The sequence below is a fragment of the Homarus americanus genome, unplaced genomic scaffold (genome assembly GCF_018991925.1).
Source record: "Homarus americanus isolate GMGI-L3 unplaced genomic scaffold, GMGI_Hamer_2.0 scaffold32340, whole genome shotgun sequence".
In the NCBI taxonomy this organism is placed as follows: domain Eukaryota; kingdom Metazoa; phylum Arthropoda; class Malacostraca; order Decapoda; family Nephropidae; genus Homarus; species Homarus americanus.
The window spans coordinates 677,221-701,838 of NW_024747232.1; the positions used below are offsets into that span (position 1 = coordinate 677,221).

Here is a 24,618-nt window from a genome sequence, read left to right on the forward strand (position 1 = left end):
TTCATTGTTTACACGGCGCTCGTTCCCTCCTGTCCGGTAGGCTGAGCTGGTGCCGCCTCCCGGGTGGGGGGTTGAGTGGGTGGAGGGTGCACTGCTGCCCCCTGGCCCTGTGTCGGCACACTTGTTTCCACTACCCTCCCCCTGAGTATAACCCATGTGCACCTGTCCCCGTTCCTTCTCGACTCCTCCCTCCTCTGCTTCAAGTCCAGCAGGAGCTTCTTGTGCTGTTCCCTCTGCATTACCGTGCGGTCTGGGTGAATAAATACATCTCGAAATGCCTCGCTCCTTGCTAAGTTTTTTGCCTGCCGGATAACTTGCCATTTTTCCTCCTCACTCCCTAATGTGATCCTGAGGGGGCGAGGCTTAGCCCCCTGCTTTTGTCCCAGTCTCCTCACATCCTGAGGGGTTGCTGGAATCTTCAGAACCTCTGTGCAAATATTTTGAAACAGCACCTTGTCGTGTGTTTCCTTACTCACAGTTCCCTCTGCCTGGCTCTCTGGGACTCCAAAAACTATTACATTGTTCCTGCGCTGGAGCCGTTCCTGGTGTTCCTCCTCTCCCCTAACAGTAGGTCCGTTAATTTTCATTTCTTCGACACACTTTTTCAGAGTCCCAATCTGCTGTAGAACCTGTACTGATTCTGCATTACTCTCCGCCCCCCCCACCCGTGGCCCTCCTAATACGTCCGCATAGCTCCTCTTAGCAACCACCTCCATTCTATTAGCTACTTCCTCAGTCTTAGCAAGGATCTCTTTCTCAACTTGCTCCAGTTTGTCAACCAGCAGGGCTCCTGCTTCATCTATTTTCGTCCCTAGAGAACTCGTTCCCTTATGGATTGCAATCGCTTCATTCACCTTGACTATGCAGCCAGGGCAATACCAGCAACAGCCATCAAGCTTTACGGCAGTTAGTAACTTCCTAAACGTTGCATTAGTTAGGCCTGCATCCTCCATATCCGACGTCTCCCTGCAGTAATCACATACCAAACTCATGGTTGTTGTTGTTGTGGGGGGGGTGTAGACTGTGTATAGATCTACACCTATTTCAAAGAAAATAAAGAGAGAAAAAAGTACTTAGCTACTCTCTGTTGCCTATGGAGTTGTCGTCTGCGACTGCGTACCCTGTATCTCCCTGTGAATGGTGTATTGTAGGCACAGTTTCAGTCCTTGAGCAAGCACACAATCAACATAAAATAAAATTTAAAGTCTCTGTGGCACCTATGACACGACTTGGTTTCAGCTGGCACGGTGCCTTTCCAGCTTGCTTGCTAGTGAGCGCTCACTTTAAGTTATTTACAACTTCAGCGGTCACTGATGACACTATGAACTATCACTGTGTACACTGTATCTCCCTGTGGGTGGTGTATTATAAACACAGATTCAGTCCTTGAGCAAGCACACAAACAAAATAAAATTTAAAGTCTCTGTGGCACCTATGACACGAATAGGCTGGCAGTTGTCCTTACCAGCTCGATTGCCAATATGTATTCACTTTAAGTTATTATAGTCTCTTCTGCATTCACTGATGACAACTATGAACTGATTTAACTGAAGGCACAGTACTACACTCCCTGGTTGGCCTTTATCACAGCCGTGACCACAACACCCTAAAAAATAAAATAAAATAAAAGCTTTGTCATGTGGCAGTGATTGTGTGGTTATAGGCCTGTGACCCTGGCTGTACCTCCAACTCGGTGGAAATTGAGTTTTCAAAAATACAATCGTGTCTAGCATGAAAAGTCCGACATCGATTTACACTTTCACCTCACTAAGACGATCTTGACGAACTTATGTAATCACTGTCCAATTTCTGCCGCTCTACATCGAAGGCCCGGATGCCGAACACGCTTTGTTACAGAGACGCAACACGACCCGCCCGCCCTAAACAGAATTGTACTTATCTTTTTTTTATTTTGAGCATTTAAGTGTCATAATAGGGAAACAATTACTGCATTCTTACAATGAGAAAAGAAGACTTGAAAATATTAGGGTTAACAAGCATACATAGGGAGTATTGTTTTCCTGATAAAATTAATGATAGATATTGTGTACCTGTTGTCAACGTAACCAAGTTATATAATTGCGATATCCCCAGTTAATTGAGTTTTCTTTAGAGCAATTCTCATATGTTACAGTATTAATGTTACTGTATAGGGATACATGGTCAGCTAAGCCATAAAACAATGTACAGTACTACTGTACTTGCCAATTAGGGATAATTCTTTTGGTTTTATTATTTTACAGTATCCTCTCTGCTATGTGGTAATATTGGCTACCCTTATTACACTGTAGTTAAGACCACCTTTGATATCTGAACATCACTAAACATTACCTAAATAAAATTTATTTAGGTTGATGCTAATGCTGTTCATAAAAAAAACCAAATCCAGTACAGTATCTGTTTGCTTGTTTTTATATATTCATTTATTGAAACTTTTTGGCAGTTATCCTTTCTTTGTGTGACTGCTATGCTGTATACAGTACAGTACTGTATATGTTTAGTTTTGTCAAAATGCAGTTTCATATCACCTTCTCCCTGAGACACAATTCATGAAATGGTGAATACACTGCTTCACTTTAGTGTAAGGTCTTGTGTAAAAATACCGAGCAGGTCTGACATCTTTCTTTTCTCTCAGTGTAATTTTCAGCAATATGCTCCCACAGTTTGTAAGGTCCAAAGATAGTTTTATTCAACTAACCTAATTTAGCCTAATCTAGGTTAGGTTAGTTGAAAAGCTAACATAACCTAGGTTTAGTTAGGTTGATTGGAAGACAAACTCATGAGCTAAGAAAAATTTGTGGAAAAGTACCCATTTATTTATTTTAATGAGTTGGGCTCTTAATGAATCACAATAAAAGTAGTACTCACCATCGTCCAGTTTCCTCTCAGCACCTCACTTGATCAAGGGAATGCACACTACATTCTTGGTTCTTGCCTGACATTTCAGGAGCTGCAGAAAATCCAGATCCTCATATATTTCTTAATACTGTAATACACTATGAACATTAATTTAATTTTCAGTTTAACAAGAAATAACAAAATAAGTAAACCCAAACAAAACAATATCAGGCATGAGGTATAAATGCTCAGTGAAATTGAAATTTTTACTTATCAACAGGATAAAGAAGGAGAGGAGGAGGAGGAAGAAGAAGCAGCAAATCATGACCCTGGGGTGTCCTTTCAAGTGGGTGAACCTGAACCTGCAGTGGCATGGTCACCTGGGTAAGAAATATTTATTTAGTTTTATTTTATACACGGTACATTAGTTTGTTGATATATCACATCTACAGATACTACGGTTGTCACCCTATTTTACACGTTCAATCTAACAACCAGATTTTCTTTTATACTGTACTGTACTGTAGAGTTTCACACCACTTGACCTTATCTTTCATTTACAGTATTTTCTTTTTGGAAAATCAAATCTACAATGAAGGACAGAAAACTGTTAATAGTGTACAGATTGTGATTAAAGTACAGTGGTCCCTCGGTTAACAAACACAATTCGTTCCACAGATTCGTTCGTCAACCGAAAATTTTGTTAAACAAATCTATTATTTCAATGGGATATTGGGTAATTGGTTCCAACTCAGAAAAAGTATATACAAAGTACTGTATACCAGTGTTGTGATGGCACCGAGTGTGAGCTCTTTTCAAGACAAGACTTGACCAACACTGGAGCAGGTTCAGGTACATTCAGGAGCCGGTGCATGCCCAGTCCTTGCCAACAGTGCGTAACAGAGACATGACCGATCGCCCAAGCGGCTAACGAGTCGATCATTTGGTGAAGAGGATAAAAGAAAAGGAAAAGTAACAGACGTGACCGATCGCCCAAGTGGCTAACGAGCCGATCAGTGGTGAAGAGGATAAAAGTAAAAGTAATAGAAATAACAAAACATTACAGTATACTGTACAATAATAAATAAAAAAACTATAGAATACTGTATTTTAACTTACTTTGAGGTGTGTATGTCGTATTACCGGCAGCTTTGTTTACATATCAAACAGCTGATTGTAGAGGCAGTCGATGATGACATGCCATATTCTTTACAGAGTGCATTGGTTCTAATGCCTTCTTCATGTTTCACAATAATTTCTGCGCTGTATATTATCAATTTCAGAATGACCAATTTTTTAATGTAAAAATGCAAAAATATTCAAGAGACCAACAAATTCGATGTTCACTCCACTGTAAACAAAGTTAAACTGAGAAGCGTTGTTGGGTGATTCAATCAGCTGATGGGCACACAAAAACTGTTCCCTGTACTGTCTACTGTATATTATCCATATGTTAACTAAATTTCAGAATGACCAATAATTTTAATATAAAAAATGCAGAAGTATTCAAGAGACCAACTTTCTTGATATTTACTTCACTGGAAACGAATGTAAACATAGAACCAATTACTGTATTGGCGAACTAGCTGATCAGCTGATGCGCACAACAAAATGTACATGTTGTAAGGATTTCGTTACTCGTAGTTTTGTTCGTTAATAGAACTGAAAATCCTTAAGGGAGCCAATTCGTTAACCGAAATTTCGTTAATCGAACCGTTCGTTAACCGAGGGACCACTGTAATTATCAAAGCTACGTAATGTATAGTGTTTTAGTATACTGTAGACAAATTTTCTGTCTTCTGTTATAGGTCTGATTTTCAAAGTAGACATTTGTATTATACTGAGAATCTACCTGAGTCTACCCACTTAGACTTTTCTTCAGTGTATTCTTTAATTTTCTCTCAACTTCCCATTCTCTCCAAAGCTCCATATCCCATCATCATATCTTTTTTACTGCACTCTTATGTCCCCTTCACAATTCTGTATTTCCATTTCATGTCGTTGGTCTTAAATCTTATTCAGTGATGTAAATATGGTACATGTGTTTTCTCTTTCTGTACTTCTTTTGTTATGTCATAGAACTGTGTTGCTATCCACCTAGTACAGTAATTGAGCTTGGTTGTATACTGTCATTGAACTTTGCTGTTGCTCTACCAGTTACTAAAGTTGGCTGTATTTTCTCAATGAATTTTGCTGTACTTTTGAAATTTGCTGTCCTTGTTGATGAACTTAATGTACTTTGTCAATGAACTTTTCTGTATTGTACTCTCATTGAGCTTCACTGCATTTTGTCATTGAACTTTGCTGTAGAACTTTGTCAATGAGCTTTGCTGTTACAGTATTAGTGATTGGACTTTGCTATAGTATTACCATATTAGTGATAGAATCTGCTGTTAATCTACACATGTTTAAACCTTGTTACTGTTCATTGAAACTGTTTATTATGCTTTGAACCTTGCTGTTATACTACTAGTAATAGAACTTTGCTGGTACTCCTCTTGTGTTTGAATCTTTGTTTCTTTGTTATTAATTGAACCTTGCTGTGGCTCTTGTAATGATAAAACCTTGCTCTTACTCTTTTGGTGTTTGAACATTTATTTCTTTGCTTTTACTTTACTTTATTCTTGCTATTACTTTACTATTCATTGAACTTTCCTGTAACTGTATTATTAATACACCCTTGCTGTTACTTTACTTCTCATTGAACCTTGCTGTAACTTTACCATTCATTGAAGTATATACTGTGACAACTAGGTACTTATTGAACTTTGCTGTTTCCTCTAGTCTTTGAATCTAAATAAACTTATCCATTGTTAGGAGGGTAACTTTGAAAATTTGGTGAGTCACTTACAGAAGGGACTAGCAAAAATAAGAAGTTGGATGAGAGTGATTTTCACTGAAATTAGAATATAAAGGGGATATAATGCAAGAAAAAACTGTAATGCAAGGAGTTGTAGATACAAGGACAAATGTAGGTGTAAATTATATGCCTGTACCGGCATGCATTCAATAAGTCCCATGTGATGACAAGTTTTCAGAACTGGTGCCTTGAGCTAGATATGAATACAAAGGGGAGCAAACTCCCAAGCCACTGGACCTCATCATAACAAACGAGGAGGGTATGGTGGCCAAACTGGAACATCTAGCCCCAGTTGGTACCAGTCACCATGTAATGTTGTCATTTAGATTTAACTGTTACCTAGTTCAAGATAAAGCCAGGCCAAGGTGCAAATATTACAAGGGACATTATGACTGGATGAGGGAAGAGATGAGGGGTATCCACTGGCCTGACTCACTAAGGCACAAGAATGCAACTCTACGCTGAATATCATAACTAGTAAAGTGACCCATTTGATCGATAAATATATACCCAAGACCAAACTCAGTGCCTCTAGGAATACGAGAGGATTCCTACACATGAACCATGCGGCGGTCGACAAAGTTAAGAAGAAAACCCAGAAATTCAAGAGGTGGGTTAGGTCAAACAATGAGCAGGACAGGAGGATGTGTGCAAGAGCCAGAAACCAAGCAAAGGCAGAGTGTAGAAGGGCTGAAAAGGAGTTCCAGAGGCTGGTTGCAAGCGAGGTCAAGTCAAACTCAAAGGCGTTTTACCGCTATGCAAAGTCAAAATTAAAAACGCAAATAGGAGTATCAGATCTGAGGCTTGAAGATGGTAGTTACACAGATTCTGACCAGGATAAAGCTGAGGCATTGAACAGCTTCGTTTCCTCGGTGCTCACAGGAGAGGATGCGATTAACCTTCCAGCGTTTGAGGACAGACAGTTCGACACATCACTGACCCACATTGTGTTCACAGAAGAGGGTATAAGAAATAAACTGTCAAAGCTAAAGGTCCATAAGAGTCCTGGCTCTGACATGGTGCATCCCAGAGTGCTAAGAAAGTTGTGCAACGAGCTTGCCGAGCAACTGAAGATCCTGCTCTGTAAATGCCTGGATGAACAAAGGTCCCAGTGAGTGGAATATAGCTTATGTGAGTCCTATCTTCGAGAAGGGCAATCGTCACCCCACGAACAACTATAGACCAGTGAACCTGACCAGCATAATATGTAAAGTACTTGAGAGTATTATCAGAGATGCCGCAATGGAACATACACTACGAAACAACCTGTAAAGGATTGCCAACGCGGTTTTATGCCGGGGCGCTCCTGCTTAACACAATTGCTCAAGGTATTGGGTATTTGGACCCATATTCTGGAATGGGGTGGTAATATCGACAATACTGTATATACCTAAATTTTGCCAAGGCTTTCGACAGTGTACCCCAAGGAAGGCGGAAAATCAAACTGGAAGGGTACGGAATTCGGGGAAATGTCCTAGCGTGGATAGAAGACTTTCTAAGTGACCACAAGCAGTGTGTGGTGATTAATGGCACGAAATCATCATCTGTACCTGTCAGAAGCGGGGTACCACAGGGCAGTGTATTGGTCCCGCTGTTGTTTGTTTGTTTCATAAATGACATGCCTGACGTTGTACACTCGTCCATACAAATGTTTGCGGATGATGCCAAGTTATTTCGGGAAATCAAGAACTAAGCGGACTGTGAAGAGCTGCAGAAGGATCTCTGTGAGCTCCAAGAATGGTCGAAGAAATGGCTGCTGAGATTCAATGTCACGAAGTGTAAGAGGATGCACCGGGGGTGTTCCGACGGTAAGGGGGCGTATAATATGTCCCAACGGAATGAAGAAACTGCACTATTTGAGACTGAATGTGAGAAGGACCTAGGTGTGTATGTTGACAATGAGCTGAAGTTCTCGGGCCATTGCGAGAAGAAGGTAAATCGGGCAAATTAAATTATTGGGTCTTGTAAGAAGGTCGTTCAGATATCTATACGGTCAGTCCCTCTTAACGTTCTTTGAGTGAAGTGCTTCCCCATTTGGAGTACTGTCACCCCGTCTGGTCCCCGGGATATGCTAGGGACTGTCATTTGCTTGAAAATTTTTAAAGGAGGGTCACCAGACTGGTGCCTACACTTCAGCACCTCAACTACCCTGAGAGATTGGAGCGCCTGAACTTGCCTAGTTTATACTACAGACGGACAAGGGGCGACCTAATTGAGGTGTATGAGCATCTCCAGGGCACTACTCTGTCGAGTGTCCTTACCTGCAGCTGGCTGACGCTCGCCTCACAAGGGGTCACAGCTCAAGGTTGAAGAAGCCGCAGGTCCAGAAAACTGTGAGGGCAAACTTTTTCGGAGTGAGAGTTGTGAACTCTTGTAACAATCTGCCAGGAAGTGTTGTGACGGCACTGAATGTTAGCTCTTTCAAGACCAGATGTGACAAGCACTGGAGCAGGTTGAGGTACATTCAGGAGCTGGTGCCTGCCCAGTACTTGCCAACAATGCTTAACAGAGCGTAATCGATCGCCCAAGCGGCTAACGAGCCGATCAGTGGTGAAGAGGATAAAAGTAAAAGTAAACAGTGCAAATTAGAGAGCTACCATCAGGTAATCATGGCTAACCCATGCGAGTGTGGGAAGTGTCTGTAAAATTGATGTGGTGGTGATGATGAGTGAGAGCACCCTTGACTCACCATTTCGATTTGGGTTCAGTTCCCATTTGGCGCAGATTTGAGAATATTGTTGTCTACTGTGACCCTACCAGGTTTTCCCCTGGATATTATGATTTCTTCCTATATTAATACTGGACCTTAGGTGGTTAGCTTGTTCAGAGGAACCTGTCTATATAGGTAAAAACTTTCTTTCAGAATGTGCCTAATTTTCCTACTGTAATTGACTTTAAGTTTAAGCTTTGCAGTGAAAGCATTACAAAATTGTGATGGTAAGGTTGCAGGTAGAATTAGATTGTGTATATGAGCAAAAGGAAAATGAAGGGTAATTTTGAAAAGAGAAGAACATAAAATGTAGAGAAAAGGAAAATGGTTTTAGAAGATTGTATCAAACGTAAGAGGGAACAGAATAAGAGAACTTCAGGTTAAAGGATAACAGATGCACACAGACACAAAAAAAAATCACTTTCACTTGCTTCATAACCAGTTGTCCTTGCTTGATGCAATTACTTAAGGTGCTGGATGCGTGGACATAGATCCTGGAGGGCGGTGGCAATATTGACACCTTGAATTTCCCCAAGACTTACCGCAAAAAAGGCTCGAAAGTAAATGGGAAGGGTATGGAATTCGGGGAACTTCCTCGTGTGGATTGGAGACTTACTTTATGGCCACAAGCAGTGCGTGGTGATTAATAGTACGAAATCGTCATCTGTACCTGTGACAAGGGCAGTGTGCTAGGACTGACATTATTTCTTTGTTTCATAGATGATTAGCCAGATGCTCTTCATTCTTCCATGTAAAAGATTGCAGATAACACTTTGCTATCCAGGCAAATTAAGTACTGAGCGAAATGTTGTGCATTACAGGAAGCTCTTGATCTACTACATACAAGTTGTCAAAGAAGTGAATGCTGAAATTCAGTGTTACAAAATGCATGAGGATGTACCTAGGTTGCACAAACAGTTAGGGAGTATGTCACATGTCCCAACGGGATGAAGAAATATTATAAACAGCTTGTTTACGGGGTCCCCTCTGCTGAATAAAATCGTCTGATGTGTTAGGCAAATAAATACCTTAGTGAAGAGGAAAGCAGAAACTAAATGTGAAAACAATGTGGGTGTATATGTTGACAAGGAACTAAAGTACTGTGATCAATGTGAGAAGGTGAATCATGCAGATAAACTACTTGGACTTATACAAAGATCATGTACATGGTCCATCCCTCATAACACTCTTCAAAAGTGTGGGGCTCACCCACTTGGAGCAATCATTCTGTCTGGTCCCAGAGATATGTTAAAGACTGCCAGTTGATTGAGAACATCCAAAAGAGTCCAAAGGATTGATATCTGCTCTTAAGCACCCCAAGTACACCAAGTGAGCGTCTTCAACTGCATAGTTCATTACTCAGTCATGTGATGATATCTGGAGCTAGTAGGTGCCTGCCCCACTGGAGGTTACAGCCTCAAGGTAAAGAAGCCACAAGTACAGAAAATTGTCTATAACTTACTTCTTTGGAACAAGAGTTATGATTTGCTGAAACAACCAGCTGCAGAATGTGAGACACTAGATTTGGTCAACACTGGCACATAAACATTTAAGAGCCTTTATATGCCCAGTAATTGCCAACAATGCTAGTGAGCCAACCAGTGGTGAATAAGGTAGAATAGAGTAAGGTAAAAGCCAAGTGGCAGTCAATATTTACCAAACTTAGTGGTTGAATATGATACAGCAAATTTTGTGATATGTCCAATAAAACAAAATCAGAATTTTGTCACTACTTTCCAGAGTTTTGGCACTTTGGAACTTTACTGAGGTATGGCAGGGAAACTACTCACCTTTAGTGGCAACCATTGATGTACTGTTTATAGGCATATAGGAACTGTTTTATCTCTACACAATGGGTTTTCACCATTTTCTGCACATAAAGTGGTTTGGGTTTTGTAGTCACCATGTTTCAATATTCCTTATTCCTTTACTGCTAGCCTGTGAACTATTCCCTACCATCTGACTTCACAGATACTTTCCACTACCTACACACTCAACAACTACACCACTTCCCTCGTCGTAAATTTGGTCTTGTATCAATTTCTTTTCTCTAAGGATTTTGAAAGATGATATAGCACAGCCGGCGACAGCAAGCAAGCCACCAAGCTCTCCACGCAAAATCTTCACTGGAGTTCTTGATTCTGATATTGAGGAGCAGTCACCATTACTGGCAGATGAGGATGCGAAACTCAGGTAACCTTAATGTTATTGCATTTTCTTATTTCTCTTGTTTGTCTTATTTACCATGTGAGAGAACATTGGAAAGTTATATGTACTTTGCTTATTTTCCTGTGTGACGTAATCCCCATTATCTGTCTATTGTCTGAGACTTCTTCGTTAAACAATACCTCCATCAAGTTCCTCCAGAGATGCCATTATTATTGCCACCCAAATTTGCACTCCATTTAATGGCTTGCTGTACTTTTTTACTCTGTCCTTCCACATACCTTTACTCTACTGTACTTATTAGTTCTCTGAGATGATCTGAAAATATAGGGATCATTTGTAGTAAAAACAGTAACATTAGTAGCAATGACTCCCCAGAGAATTTTTTTTCTGAAATCTTGGGGAATGAAGGTCATTGGTGTCCAAAGTACAGTACTGTATACATGAAAAGGGATCAATGGTTTGAATTATTTTATTTTATTTTTTATTTTTTCTTAGTATGGCAGATGTCTCAGAGAACTACAGGGTCACTGACTCTTTTTTCATCTTTGTTCATCACATAATATAACAAACTCAGTCTTGTTTGTGTGTGGAAAGTGCAGGGAATCTTAGGCTGGTGACCCAGCCATGGACACCCATTTGATGCAACCAGTATCTTAAGAGTGACTTTAAGCTTATGTTAACTGGAATGAAGAGAACATCATTCTAACACCCTTAATAATACTTATTAATATTAATTTTCTGGGAATGAATACACATCATCACTCATAATTCCTTTAATAACATTATTTATTTATTAATGTTAATTTACATCAGCACAGTATATACTGTATACCTTTACATTATTTATTTCTACGTGAGACTTTGTATTACCTGTTCAATGAACTCTACCCATGTGTGGTACTAGTGATGTACAGTATAAGGTCATTGACGGACTAGCATATGACTCTGTGGTTGTGTACAGTACTGTATTTGTCTACTGTGTTGTCATTTATGTTATATTTGTTGTGTTCCCATTTCTAAATTTATTTTATAGTATTTTTTAAAACTGTATGATTTCATTTATATGCACAATAAGTAAGGCCTAGTTACACATATACTGTATAGTTAATATAAATAATTTTTTTAATTTATTTAAATTTTTGCTTATTCTCACTCAGAAATATTTAATGAGGAATTTATTTATTTCTTTTTTGCAGACCTTGCATTCGACCAACAGATTCTGATCTTCAGTATATTGATGAATCGTCTCGTAAGAAGACTCGCGTCCAGTTTGATATCGGTATGCATGTGGTCGGGCAGTCTAATCATAAACCTGATCCTTATCCTTGTACCCCAACCTTACCTCTGCTTACCTCTCCTCTCTACCTTTGCTTACATTTCCTGTCTACTAGTCATTTTTTTTTCTGAAACAGTTGTTATAAGCTTTTACACAACTGCATATACTGTATACAAGTAGTCTTTTTGTTTATATTTTTTTTAATGGTATGACCCACTTCAGAATGTTACAAAAACATATTTATGAAGAAAACATACAGTTCATTTGTATTGTATAGTTATCCTTGACACTAAAGTAGGTGTAAATTATCTTCATATAGTACTGTACTATAGTAATATATATAATAATTATTCACAAACATAAGCTCATACTTACCTGCAAATTACTCTGAATCTTGTAATTTGTTCTCACTCATATTAAGACCTAGACTGCCTCAATCTTATGTATGGATTGGAACTTCTTTCTCACATTCCCTGAAAATTTTCCTTTCATCCAATTTGATACACACTATCTAACCAGTAAAACCTCTACTGTACATACAGATTTGTTCATAAATTTGTAATACCAGTCAAGGAACAGCATCCTTTCCTTTTATGTCGGAATGTGTTACCGCATTCCCATCAAATTATATTTACCCCATGCATTTACAAGACTGAACATTGAGTACATACTTGTACTAGAATTGTGAGGGTACCCTAAATTATAATGATGATAGTCTCTCACTACTCAGAGTCCCAAGAAGTGCTCTGAATACCCAGAAATTAATTTGAAAATTCATGAGATGAGGCTGAATATAATCTCACTTATCAGAATGCTTCCTCTGACACATACCTGGTATTGAATACAAAATGTCTATTTTTATTGATTTAAGAAATTTTCAGATCCCATAAAGAAGCATTTTCTTACCTTGCGGGAAGTTTGTTTAATCTAAAGTTCATCATATATGCACAGTACTGTACATTGGTTTGAATTGCTGTTGCATGGCTTCAGTTCATCATTATTATATTTTTTATGATCACTTCCAGGCTTGTGATTACCTGATAGCATGGTATCCTGGTTGCCATCAGGAGAATTTGAAGCAATTCATTTTCTATATTCAGCATATGGGATTTTTTTTTATTATAAATTGTTGCCAAATTATTTGCAAAATAATTTAGATTTTTCTTTCTATCATGAAACAGTGAAGGAATACACAGTCTTGTACACCACTTTTATATTGAATGTATTTAAAAAAATGTTTAGTACCTGTAGTACGTAATCAATAGAGCAACAAGAAAATTTCAGGTGTATTTTGCTATAAATCAAGTGAATTTCTTGGTTGTATTCAGAAAAATTCTATATTATTCTGAGATGCATTGCTTAAAGGGACCTGTTTTTAAATGCTCTTCGACATCAGTTTGCAAGTTCAAACCAGTCGTTGCACATACTGTGGATGAGTAATTACGATATCTCACAATTCTCACATTATATTGCATTGTGATGTCTTTTTTCCTTACTTTTTTGTGTTTGTCCATTGTTTTTGTCTCTGTTTGTTTGTTTTGCATTCCTTTCCAAATTCCTTGTACCATTGTTGGCTTACATCCCACCCCAGTTGCAGCCCCCTTTCCAACCTCCCAATTATGTTTTCATTTTTGTCCTGTTTATGTTTTGCATAAATATTTTTTTCTTATGGACGCAAGAATTACAGGAAGTTTAATGAAGAACTTATGAAAAATGAAGTACAGTACTTCATGTATTGAAGTCAGCTGTGGTATGTATTAATACTATCCGATGTTGTATTTTGAATACTGTAATACCTATATACTGTATATTCAGCCCTCTATACTGTTTGTATGTGTGTGTGTATAATGGCATGTGTGTATGCATTTGTTTGTGTGAAGACTGGTGCATATGCACATACAGTGCAGTACATATAGATACACATACCAGTAATGTGGCCAAAACTCACCTCGAGACCACGAACAGGTCCATTTTCAATTTTAACCTTTATGGATTACCTAAAGATTAAACCCTCAGATAGTTTTAGGGTATTAAAACTTCAGGTGAGCACTTGGGGGTTATCTTCAGGTGATTCATAAATGCAAAAATTGTGAAAGGTGGTCTATTTCATGGTCTTGGGAATGGTCTTGACTACATCACAGACACACGCCACACCACACCACACTTTTATTATTAGTTGGGTGATTGGACTTATTTTTTTTACTGAACTTTTTCACTTACAGCATTGTGACAGGTTGTGGATTGTTATAATATTTGGGTGTTGCTAAGATAATAATTTTGAATGTGACTTGCATCAAATGGAAGGTGGAACATTCATAACAATCTTAAATAAATGAATTCTCTCACACGTGTGTGTGATAAATACTGGATAAAAATAGTGTATTATAAAGGGGGTTTGTATGCCATATATTTTAATGAATAACTGAAAGGGGTTTGGAAATTTGGAAACTAACATGATTGACTGTATAACTTTAATATTTAGATTATATTAGAGTTAAGTACCTGTAGTTTTTTATGCATAATACACTTGGTAATTTGTAGTGGCAGTGAAATACAATACAGTATTGATATTTTTTAATTCTTAAAGTTTCATTCATTAATATCGTGGAATATTGTACAAAATTGAGTCATAAAATTCTGTGATTATCATCATTTTGTCTTTGTTTTGGGGCTTTTTTATTTATTTTTTTGCTTTTTTCGCTGTACAGTCTATGACAGGGAGTGGGTTGGTTGCTCTCGGTCACCCATAGGACGACTTTCAATGTAAATTAAAGGAATTGTCAAGTGTTTTGGTATATTTAAAGATGCAGTTATGTTTGCTGGTAGAGCTAAAAATGCAACTGTAGGTCCAAACATTTCTAAAGGCTATGAGTTATCAGTAGCTGTGACTTATCAGAGAGGCCCAGTCTTAAGTCTTGATGTGCACTAACTAATGATGTTACCAGTTTATGGTCTACTAGTACTAGAGTCCATTTTATTTACAACCAAAGAAATGAAGGTAATATTGTTTTTTTTTTTTTTTTTTTGCACACTATGGTTGTTCCGAGAGTGACCGAAGCTAATCAGGTCATTACCTATCATAAGGGAATCTTTTTTAATATGTACATATGTTACATGGTAGGTGAAGACGAGCAGCAGCCAGACCTGGAACATCGAACACGACGCAGGTAAGATACCAAGGGGTGTGCCCATCATGTTGTGTACGTTTTTATTATTTTATCCCTCATTGACACACTTTATTTACTTTACTTTATTTACAGTAAAGTTTTTCTGAAGGTTTAGTAGATATTATTGTTTGAAAATTTAGCCATTGGAATTTTATTGCTACCAAGCACTTTACAATATGTGGGAACAAGGAGTTAACTGTGTGAAACCTAATTCATGGTACAGTGATAAGATTAGAAGATTTTAGTATTTGCTTAATTTCAAACATTATTCTTGTTACTTGTGGGCCTCATGATTTTTGGGATGTTAAGAAAACTTGTATAGCGTTCAACCTTAACAAAACAACTGCTTTAGGAATTAGTTACTCTTGTATTCCTTAATAGTGATGCTATAATGATAATGGTTTAGCATGTGTAGTCAGCAAAAAAAAAAGATCTTCATCCCTGGTCTGATGGCCATCCAAATGATCACTATGGCTGAGGTCATGCTCATTTGGTAAGGTTGTTATTTCTGATTGTGTGAAGCATTGTTTGACAAATATGATATATCCTGTATATCACACATACTGTAGTTAAAATGGAGAAATTAACCATAATACATAGCAAACCTAATCAAAAAACAGATTATGATATTATTATTTAATATGTTGTATTACCCACATAATTAATATCTTCAGCTATAAGAAGTGAGTTGCTGTGTAGGAATATCACAAGAGTTGAAGCGAAATTCACTTAACTTCTCAGTATTATAACTTATATTTGATTTAAAGTAACATTATTGGATGAAATGTAAGACCTCATCCAAAAGGAAGAATAATATAAATACTGTAACTACGATTTGTAAGCTATACACTGTATTTCATTTCTTTATTATACCACATGATAAATTTTGCTTATAGCTTTATTCTTATCATGTGAAATACGTTGTACACACTGACAATTAAACATCTTATAGAAAACAGAAGCTAAAGAGTAACTGGCAACTCAATGTATGGTATGCAGGGCTACCAACATAGGGCATTACTCAAGGGCTTGTCAGAATTCTTGATACAATATGTGTTTTGTTTAACATTGAAAAGGTGCAGATACCTTTTTTTGCTGACTGTACATAGATTTTGCAGGTATACAATTTCTTAGAGAGTGTAGGGGTTCAGTACAACAATAGTAAAACAGTAAGGCTATTTAACCAAGGATAGCTGACAGAGCCATGAGATGTTTATTTCCAGTAGGGTCCTTAATGTTTACAATTTGCATATTGTTGCAAGAAATAGTCTGAAGGATAGAATAGCATTCAGTTGTTAGAGAGGAGTTAGGGTTAAAGAGCTGCAAAGTATCCCATGTGTTGCCTCTTAGCTTGGAGTTGAAGTACTGTACTGTAATGAAATTTTTTACTGAATTTAGAAAATCAGTTTTCCTTAAAAACATTAAGAGATTTTGGGAATGGCAGATCTTAAGTACTGGTAAAACTATGGTATATTGTATTGTACAGTACATGCTTAAATAAGAAATCAGACAATTGATTTGAGATGAAATACCTGTATGTACACATTTTCCAGATGTACTGTACTTGTATTGAACCTCAGAATGCCTTAGCCCATGATGTAGGTTTGAATCCTGGATAGGGATACCAATTACATATTAATGATAAATTGTTAATTGGCATGATAGGTAAATTTGTTGAATAATTTTGTGTATCTTAAAAATTTTCTTAAAGCATACTAATAAACAATGTAAACTGCTTAGAGACCATACAGTGAATAAGAAGCTGGGGGGTGGGGGTGGAATCTAGAGTGGTGTAATCATTAAACACCTAATCCAATGAGGAGTCTGTGCTGTTCTGAGAGATTCTTGACAGTGATGTGAGTGTGTAGTTGGCTGTGCTCGTGATGTCTTGAGTGGTCATAACAAAGAATAGACTGACTGCCCGAATGGCTATTAAGCTGATTAATGGTGAAATGAAAACAAATAGATAAATAAATGAGATTCAACAATCGAGTGTTTGCTGTGATTTTTATCTTATTATCAGAAGGTTGAATGTGAAAGTCACTGGAATTCGGATGTATTATATTGTCTGTATTTGTTCACTGCTATTATCCACACTAAAAATAAGCTAATGAATGAGGAATCTTTACCCAGAATTAGAGTTATCAGCCAGCTCTTAATTTTTTAAGTGTTAATACCTGGAACCAATAATAGCGCTGCAATTTATATATATATACAGTCAACCCTCACTTAACGTGGTTAATATAACCCACAGGGTACCGCGGAAAGTGAACAACATAACATATGGGATTAATTGAAATAGAGACCGGGCCGACCCCCAAACTCCACTTTTTGACGACACACAACTATGTTGTAGTAAATATTTTATCTTAACTTTATGATGGTATGCACAAACAATTAATATAGAAGAGGTTAGGTTAGGAAAAATAAAGGTTTAGTTAGGAAAAATAAAGGTTAGGTTTGGAAAACTAAAAGTTAAGTTGAACACTTACGTTAGTAGAAGAGATGGGTCGGCATACGGGGATGGAGGCTGGTTCCGAGGCAGAGGGCAGGCTACTGGCCCTCAGGTGAGTCACCATCACTGTCATCCACACTTGTCAGGGCCTCCCTGACAAATCCCTCAAAGTCATCTTCACTGTCTCTACCTCTGTCACTATCACTGGCTTGGGCTGGCTGTGGTGGGTTGCGGGCGAAGAACTCTGTTATGCTTTGCTGACGGCTGGTGTTTATGTTGTCGTGATAAACCTTGAAGTAGGGCTCCATAGTCTGCAACAGCTGGGTAGTGAAGATTTCATACCTGTTTGCGTCAGGGTTGTCGGGAAGGAGGAGCTTGATTTTTTCAACACACTCGATGGCACCCCTAACATTACTATGGGATAAGCGGTGTTCTTCTTGGGATGACGCACCACCTGCTTCTTCACTGACGTCATCATCATCTACCATCTCGTCGGTAGTCACATCAGGATCCCTTATCACCTTCAGGATGTCGTCGTTGGTGGTCTCAGAGAAGCCTGCAGCTGCAACACTCTGCGCAGCTTCTCTGGCAAGGTCCACTGCTACTGCAACAGTCTGAACCTCACCAGTCACAGATTGACTCTGCCTAACGCCCGGAATGCCTTGCAACACATGTCTCCATGCGTGACGAACAGTTGCTACAGGCAGCTGATCCCATGCCTCCACCAAGAAGTCCACAGCTTTCTTGATGTTGAATATTCTCCAGAATTGTTTGAAAAGTATTTTTTGCTCTGCCAACTGTTGATCCTCTTCGTCTTCGCTCTTGCTATTGGTGGTGGTGTCACTCAGGTTACGCAACTCTTCCCTGGTGTTGGTGTAGTCTTTCAGGAGCTTGAATTTTTTTGTTGAGAATGCGGCTTTTACATTACAGATTAACTCTTGGTCCATGGGCTGTAATATAGACGTAGTGTTGGGAGGAAGGAAGACCACTTTTACGTTGGGGTGACAATCTAACAGTAGGGGCGAGTGTCCTGGTGCGTTGTCCAGCAGCAACAAAATCTTGAATGGCACATTCTGTTGCTCACAGAATTTCTTTACATCGGGAACGAAACAGTCATCAAACCAGGAGAGGCACAGTGTAGAGAACATCCACGCCTTACGTGCGGTCAGCCAGTGGACATTTAGCTTGGTCATGTCCATGCCCTTGTGGGCATGCGGCTTGCTGGCTGTGTGGATCACCGATAACTTGAGCTTACAGGTACCGGAGGCATTGGTGGTAAACAGGACGGTGATGCGCTCCTTCTGCATCTTCCGGCCCCGACACTTGCTGGCATTCTTCACAACGAAGGTCTTGGAAGGTAGCTTTTTCCAAAAAAGACCAGATTCGTCCATGTTAAACACCTGGTTGTCGGTGTACTGTCCTTCCTCCATAATCTCACGTAAAAACGGAGGAAATTCCCTAGCCGCAGCACGGTCAGCACTAGCTTCTTCACCACCAATGTTGATATTGGTGATCTTGTTCTGCATCTTAAACCTCTGTAACCACCCAGAGGAAGCAGTAAAGGGTATGGGCTCTGTAATTCCCATCTTTCGTGACACTGCAGCATACAGTTCACGTGCATACTCCTTAACAGAGCGCGTGTCGACCGCCATGTTCCGTCGTGCCTGACACACCAAGCAGCTCACAAGTAATTTTTCCGTCTTGAGAAGCACCTGGTTGTGGAAATACTTGATCATAGAAGCACCTGTAGACTTTGTGATCTTCATGTGCTCCTTTATCTTGGCTGCATCCTTCTTTATCGTCCGGATCGTAGATTCGTTCACACCATGCTGGCGCGCCAAATCAACCTGTCTTGTTCCTTTCTCTAACTCTTGGATGATCTTGTACTTCACCTCGTAGCTTAAGGAATGTCGTGTCTTCTTGGGCTTAGGGCGGCTGGGTACAGGCAAGGAAAGGTTTCTCTCCTGGGGGCAGTGGTCCGGCGGAAGCCATTTTACAGAACAATGGATGCACAATTACATGGTGTGACCTGGAGGGATGAAACTGCTGCGGCTAGGTCAAGCGTCGTCTTTCCTCCCTCCGTCCCTCCCCGGGTGGACACGTCATATTACTTTAAACCAATTACAGCTAGCAGCGGAGGGAGGTAGGGATGCATGGCCAATCACAGTCCGATACGTCATATGACGTCACTGATAACGCAACAGAGACATGCACTGCGCAACCTTACCGCGCGGCTTGCCCAGGCGGAGGCGGAGGAGGGAGCAGGCGGGTGCAGGCGGGTGGGGCAAATCTAAAAATAGCGTCGAGCCGGACACTCTCCACGTAAAGGGGTACACACACCGCGGAATGTGAGCATCCTGGGTTCCGGCAGGGTACCGCGTAAACGTGGAAACGTGGAATGTGGGACCGCGTAAAGTGAGGGTTGACTGTATATATTTTTTTCTTTTTTTTTTACGGGGATTAGCCGACCCGGGCGCGGGTCACTGACCCACATCGGGGCCTGGGGGGCGAAAATGTAATAATAATAATAATAATAATAATAATAATAATAATAATAATAGTTCATAGTAAATAAAATTTATAATAAATAAAATAAAAAATAAAATGATAAAATAATAACGATAATAATAATTACAATAACTCAGTAGTAGTAATGATAATAATAATAATAATAATAATAATAGTTCATAGTAAATAAAATTTATAATAAATAAAATAAAAAATAAAATGATAAAATAATAACGATAATAATAATTACAATAACTCAGTAGTAATAATAATAATAATAATAATAATAATAATAATAATAATAATAATAATAATAATAATAATAATAATAATAATGATAAAGAACCATAAACACAAAAATGAAAAAAAAATCAAAAGTGAGAAACAATATACTGTACTGTATATGTATGTTGTGTTGTCTATAGTACGAGAAACAATTGAGACCCTGCAATTGTGTGTAAATGAGGCAGAAAGTCTGATCAGCAACCTGGGACTTAACAATTTTTGTGATGCCATATGGCAGCAGGGTGTACCTTTAGACATTACATTATGCTTCCAATATCTTTCCAGGCGGTAGAACCTCCCTGTTTGGTAGCTGCCTACTACCTTGCTTTACTAAATTTTTGGTGCAAATGGAAATAATTTAGTCTTGGCTAAAGTTGAATAGATAAATGTACAGTAGTCTTATATCTCTCAGTCGAAGAAAAAATTATTAGCCTTTTATAAATTAAGGACCAGGGTATCGAATAGTACATCAATGTGGTAATGAGCAACGAACTTACTTTTCCATGCATTAAAGCTGAAACAAAAGATCATACTTGTGATTGGATGGAGTAGGATGGGTGAGAAAGACCAGGAAGGACAGGAAAAGTAAAAACAATAATGTAATCTGGATAATAAAATATAAATAGAAAACATACTAAAATAAGATCTTGGGACATTATATGGAAGGAATGTTGAAGCCATCATGAATACTGTGCGACTAAGATTATTACAGTGTTTTCAATGTGTATGTACTGTATTTTGAGTCTTTGTTGTGGAAGGGAAATACCAGGGAAGATCACATTTGTTGCAGTGCAGTAGTAAGAATGAATGCCTGCAGGTGATTGAGTGTCTTTATTTGCTCTTAATTTTGGCCTTGTTACATCATAGTAGGAATGGGGTTAAAATAATTTAGAAAAAATGGATGTTATTTACCATATATTTAGTCATATACTGTAAAAATGTTGGTGAGAAAGGAGCAAAAGAGGAGACTTTAGAAAAGAATTCCTTTACCAGAGTCACTGAAAAATGGTGAGAAAATTACGTTACGAGGCAATATCTTGTTGATAAAATTGATAGTAAGACGCACTTCAATTTTGATGGAAACTTGTCCAATTACTAAATCATTCATATTCTTTTTCCACCTATTGTAGCTTGGAGGAAAAACTAACTTTCTAAAACACTTATATATTGTAATTTTTATTTATCTATCTGCAAAAGTGGAAGAAATGTACAGGTACATTACTTTTTTATATAACATTACTGTATAGGAAAAATTTTTCTATGGGGAACACAGACATACAGTATGTACAATCAAAGACAAAGGTCGTGTCGCGGTTTTGTCCGAAGATTAAATAAACTCGTGAAACCTTATGAGAGACCCCCCCCCCCCACACAAGGCAGAGCGCACTAAAAGTTTAGCCCTTCGGCATATGTTTTCACCGAATTTCACGACACGACTTTTGTCTTTCATTGTACAGTATGATGTGATATTACATAATCAGCTGCTGTAGTATTTCATGCATCTTAATGGGTGCTAGATATATGTATTTTAAAAGAACTGTGATTGATTTTGAGAAAATATTACAGCATTTATATCTAGGAAAAATTGGCCGAGTGAAAATAGGCTTTGGATGAAATACAGTACACACAACTCTTCGTTAATAGGAATTTAGGTGATCAATTTGTAGCGGTTCTTCAATCACGGAAGTATCCCTATAAAACATTCTATGGCATTACAGTACTTGTAACTTCCTTTATAAACATAAAGGACAAAATTGGTCCTCATATTGTTACATACATGTGATGTGTGTTACAATGTACTCTCCAGGATTCATTCTCTTGGTATGAATACGCAGTGTAATTTAAATGGCATTAAATTTATGCTATATGTGAATACCAGCTGCAGCAAAAACTGGATATAATCTCCTGTAAAGAGTAAATTATATTTTGAGGAATTGGCCAAATCCACTATACAGTACTGTAGTTTGGATGTTGTCACCCTCAAGAGAATTGTTTTGTCATTGCAGCATCTTGCAGCATCTTGCATACAGGCATCACAGAACCAGATATTGCACATTAAACATTCTCTTGCATACTAACTTCCAGTTGCTTATGTTAATAGAATAGTTAGGGATTTCCAATTTGTTACATGAAACATTGAAAAAGACTCCTCTGTCTTTTGACATTTCCCACAGCTTCAAATGATCATTAGTTAGCTCAGACATGTGCTTTACTAATTCCAATAATTTCCTTCACACAACCTCAAGGACTTTGTTCATCAATCAAATCACTTTTGTTGTGATCAGGTATGTACAATACTCTTACCTTAGGCAATAGCTTATGCACAGCATCATAAAAGTTTTTTGCAATCTGAATAAGAGTGACCAAGTATTGGTCATAAGCTGCGTCAGCTTGGGCTGGTCAAAAAGTTCTCTCAGTCAGTTAGTCAATCAGTCAATCAGGATTGGTATTCATAGAGCTGGCTGACGCAGCTAACAGCAAATTCATCTATTCGCTTACCCATACCTTGGTTTATATATGGTAGTGAGTTTGGCGGCACTACCTATCCTGTCTTCCACCCCTTTGTCACGTGAGGTTTTTAGTTTGTGCAATATCCCATCTATTTTGGTTGTGCGTTTTATTTTGTTTGCAATACAGTATTTATGAAAGTATTTACTGATATACTCCTCATGAGAGAGAAGCAATGTGAGGTTATGAAATAGAAATATGCACGTCTGTATTAAATGATGTGAAAACAGAGAGAAAGCATGTCGAAAGTGAGCTCCAGCTTATTATTTGAATGTTTTAATACTGTATTTTGTTTGTTGCAGAATTCATAGTGACATGAGCTTTGCATTTCACATGATTATGGTACTTTATTTATTTATTTTTAACACATAACATAGAAAGCTCATTACTTTACTTTTGTATCATTCAGTAATTATGAATATTAAAATTAAAAAATGTTTGAAAGATGATTAAAATAAAAATGGGGTTGAATTGAATGGCTGGGACAGACACAGCACTGACCCACATTGTGTTCACAGAAGAGGGTATAAGAAATAAACTGTCAAAGCTAAAGGTCCATAAGAATCCCGGCTCTGACATGGTGCATCCCAGAGTGCTAAGAGAGTTGTGCAACGAGCTTGTCAAGCCCATGAAGATCCTGCTCTGTAAATGCCTGGATGAACAAAAGGTCCCCAGTGATTGGAAAATGGCTTTTGCGAGTCCTATCTTTAAGAAGGGTGATAGTCATTCCACGATTGTCTATAGACCGGTGAGCCTGACCAGCATAATATGTAAAGTACTTGAGAGTATTATCAGAGATGCCGTAATGGAACATCTACTACGAAACAACCTTGTAAAGGATTGCCAACACTGTTTTATGCTGGGGCGCTCCTGCTTAACACAATTGCTCAAGGTATTGGATATTTGGACCCATATTCTGGAACGGTTGGTAATATCGACAATGGTTGGTAATATCAACAATACTATATACCTAGATTTTGCCAAGGCTTTCAACAATGTACCCCATGAAAGGCTGAAAATCAAATTAGATGGGTACGGAATTCGGGGAAATGTCCTAGCGTGGATAGAAGACTTTCTACATGATCGTAAGCAGTGTGTGGTGATTAATGGCACAAAATCATCATCTGTACCTGTCAGAAGCGGGGTACTACAGGGCAGTGTATTAGTCCCGCTGTTGTTTGTTTGTTTCATAAATGACCTGCCTGACGTTGTACACTCGTCCATACAAATGTTTGCGGATGATGACAAGTTATTTCAGGAAATCAAGAACTAAGCGGACTGTGAAGAGCTGCAGAAGGATCTCTGTGAGCTCCAAGAATGGTCGAAGAAATGGCTGCTGAGATTCAATGTCACGAAGTGTAAGAGGATGCACCGGGGGTGTTCCGACGGTAAGGGGGCGTATAATATGTCCCAACGGGATGAAGAAACTGCACTAATTGAGACTGAATATGAGAAGGACCTAGGTGTGTATGTTGACAATGAGCTGAAGTTTTGGGGCCATTGCGAGAAGGTAAATCGGGCAAATATATTATAAGGTCTTATAAGAAGGTCGTTCAGATATCTAAACGGTCCGTCCCTTTTAGCGATCTTCATGATTGAAGTGCTTTCCCATTTGGAGTACTGTCACCCCGTCTGGTCCCCAAGATATACTAGGAACTGTCAGTTGGTCGAAAATGTTCAAAGGAGGGCCACCAAACTGGTGCCTGCGCTTCGGCACCCACTTCCCTGAGAGATTGGAGCACCTGAACTTGCCTAGCTTATACTACAGACGGGCAAGGGGCAACCTAACTGAGGTGTATAAGCATCTCAAGGGGCACTACTCGGTCAAGTGTCCTTATTTGG

The 24,618-nt window shown here is 38.6% G+C and overlaps 1 protein-coding gene across 1 annotated transcript in view; it reads left to right on the plus strand.

The window, feature by feature from the left end:
* Positions 1–24,618, plus strand: part of LOC121879512 (anion exchange protein 2-like) — a 128,541-nt gene that overhangs the window by 95,397 nt on the left and 8,526 nt on the right. Inside the window, exons 5-8 of the mRNA XM_042386170.1 lie at positions 3,119–3,222; positions 10,464–10,601; positions 11,774–11,856; positions 14,975–15,020. Coding sequence (XP_042242104.1) covers positions 3,119–3,222; positions 10,464–10,601; positions 11,774–11,856; positions 14,975–15,020 — 371 coding nt within the window. The remainder of the gene's footprint in view (positions 1–3,118; positions 3,223–10,463; positions 10,602–11,773; positions 11,857–14,974; positions 15,021–24,618) is intronic.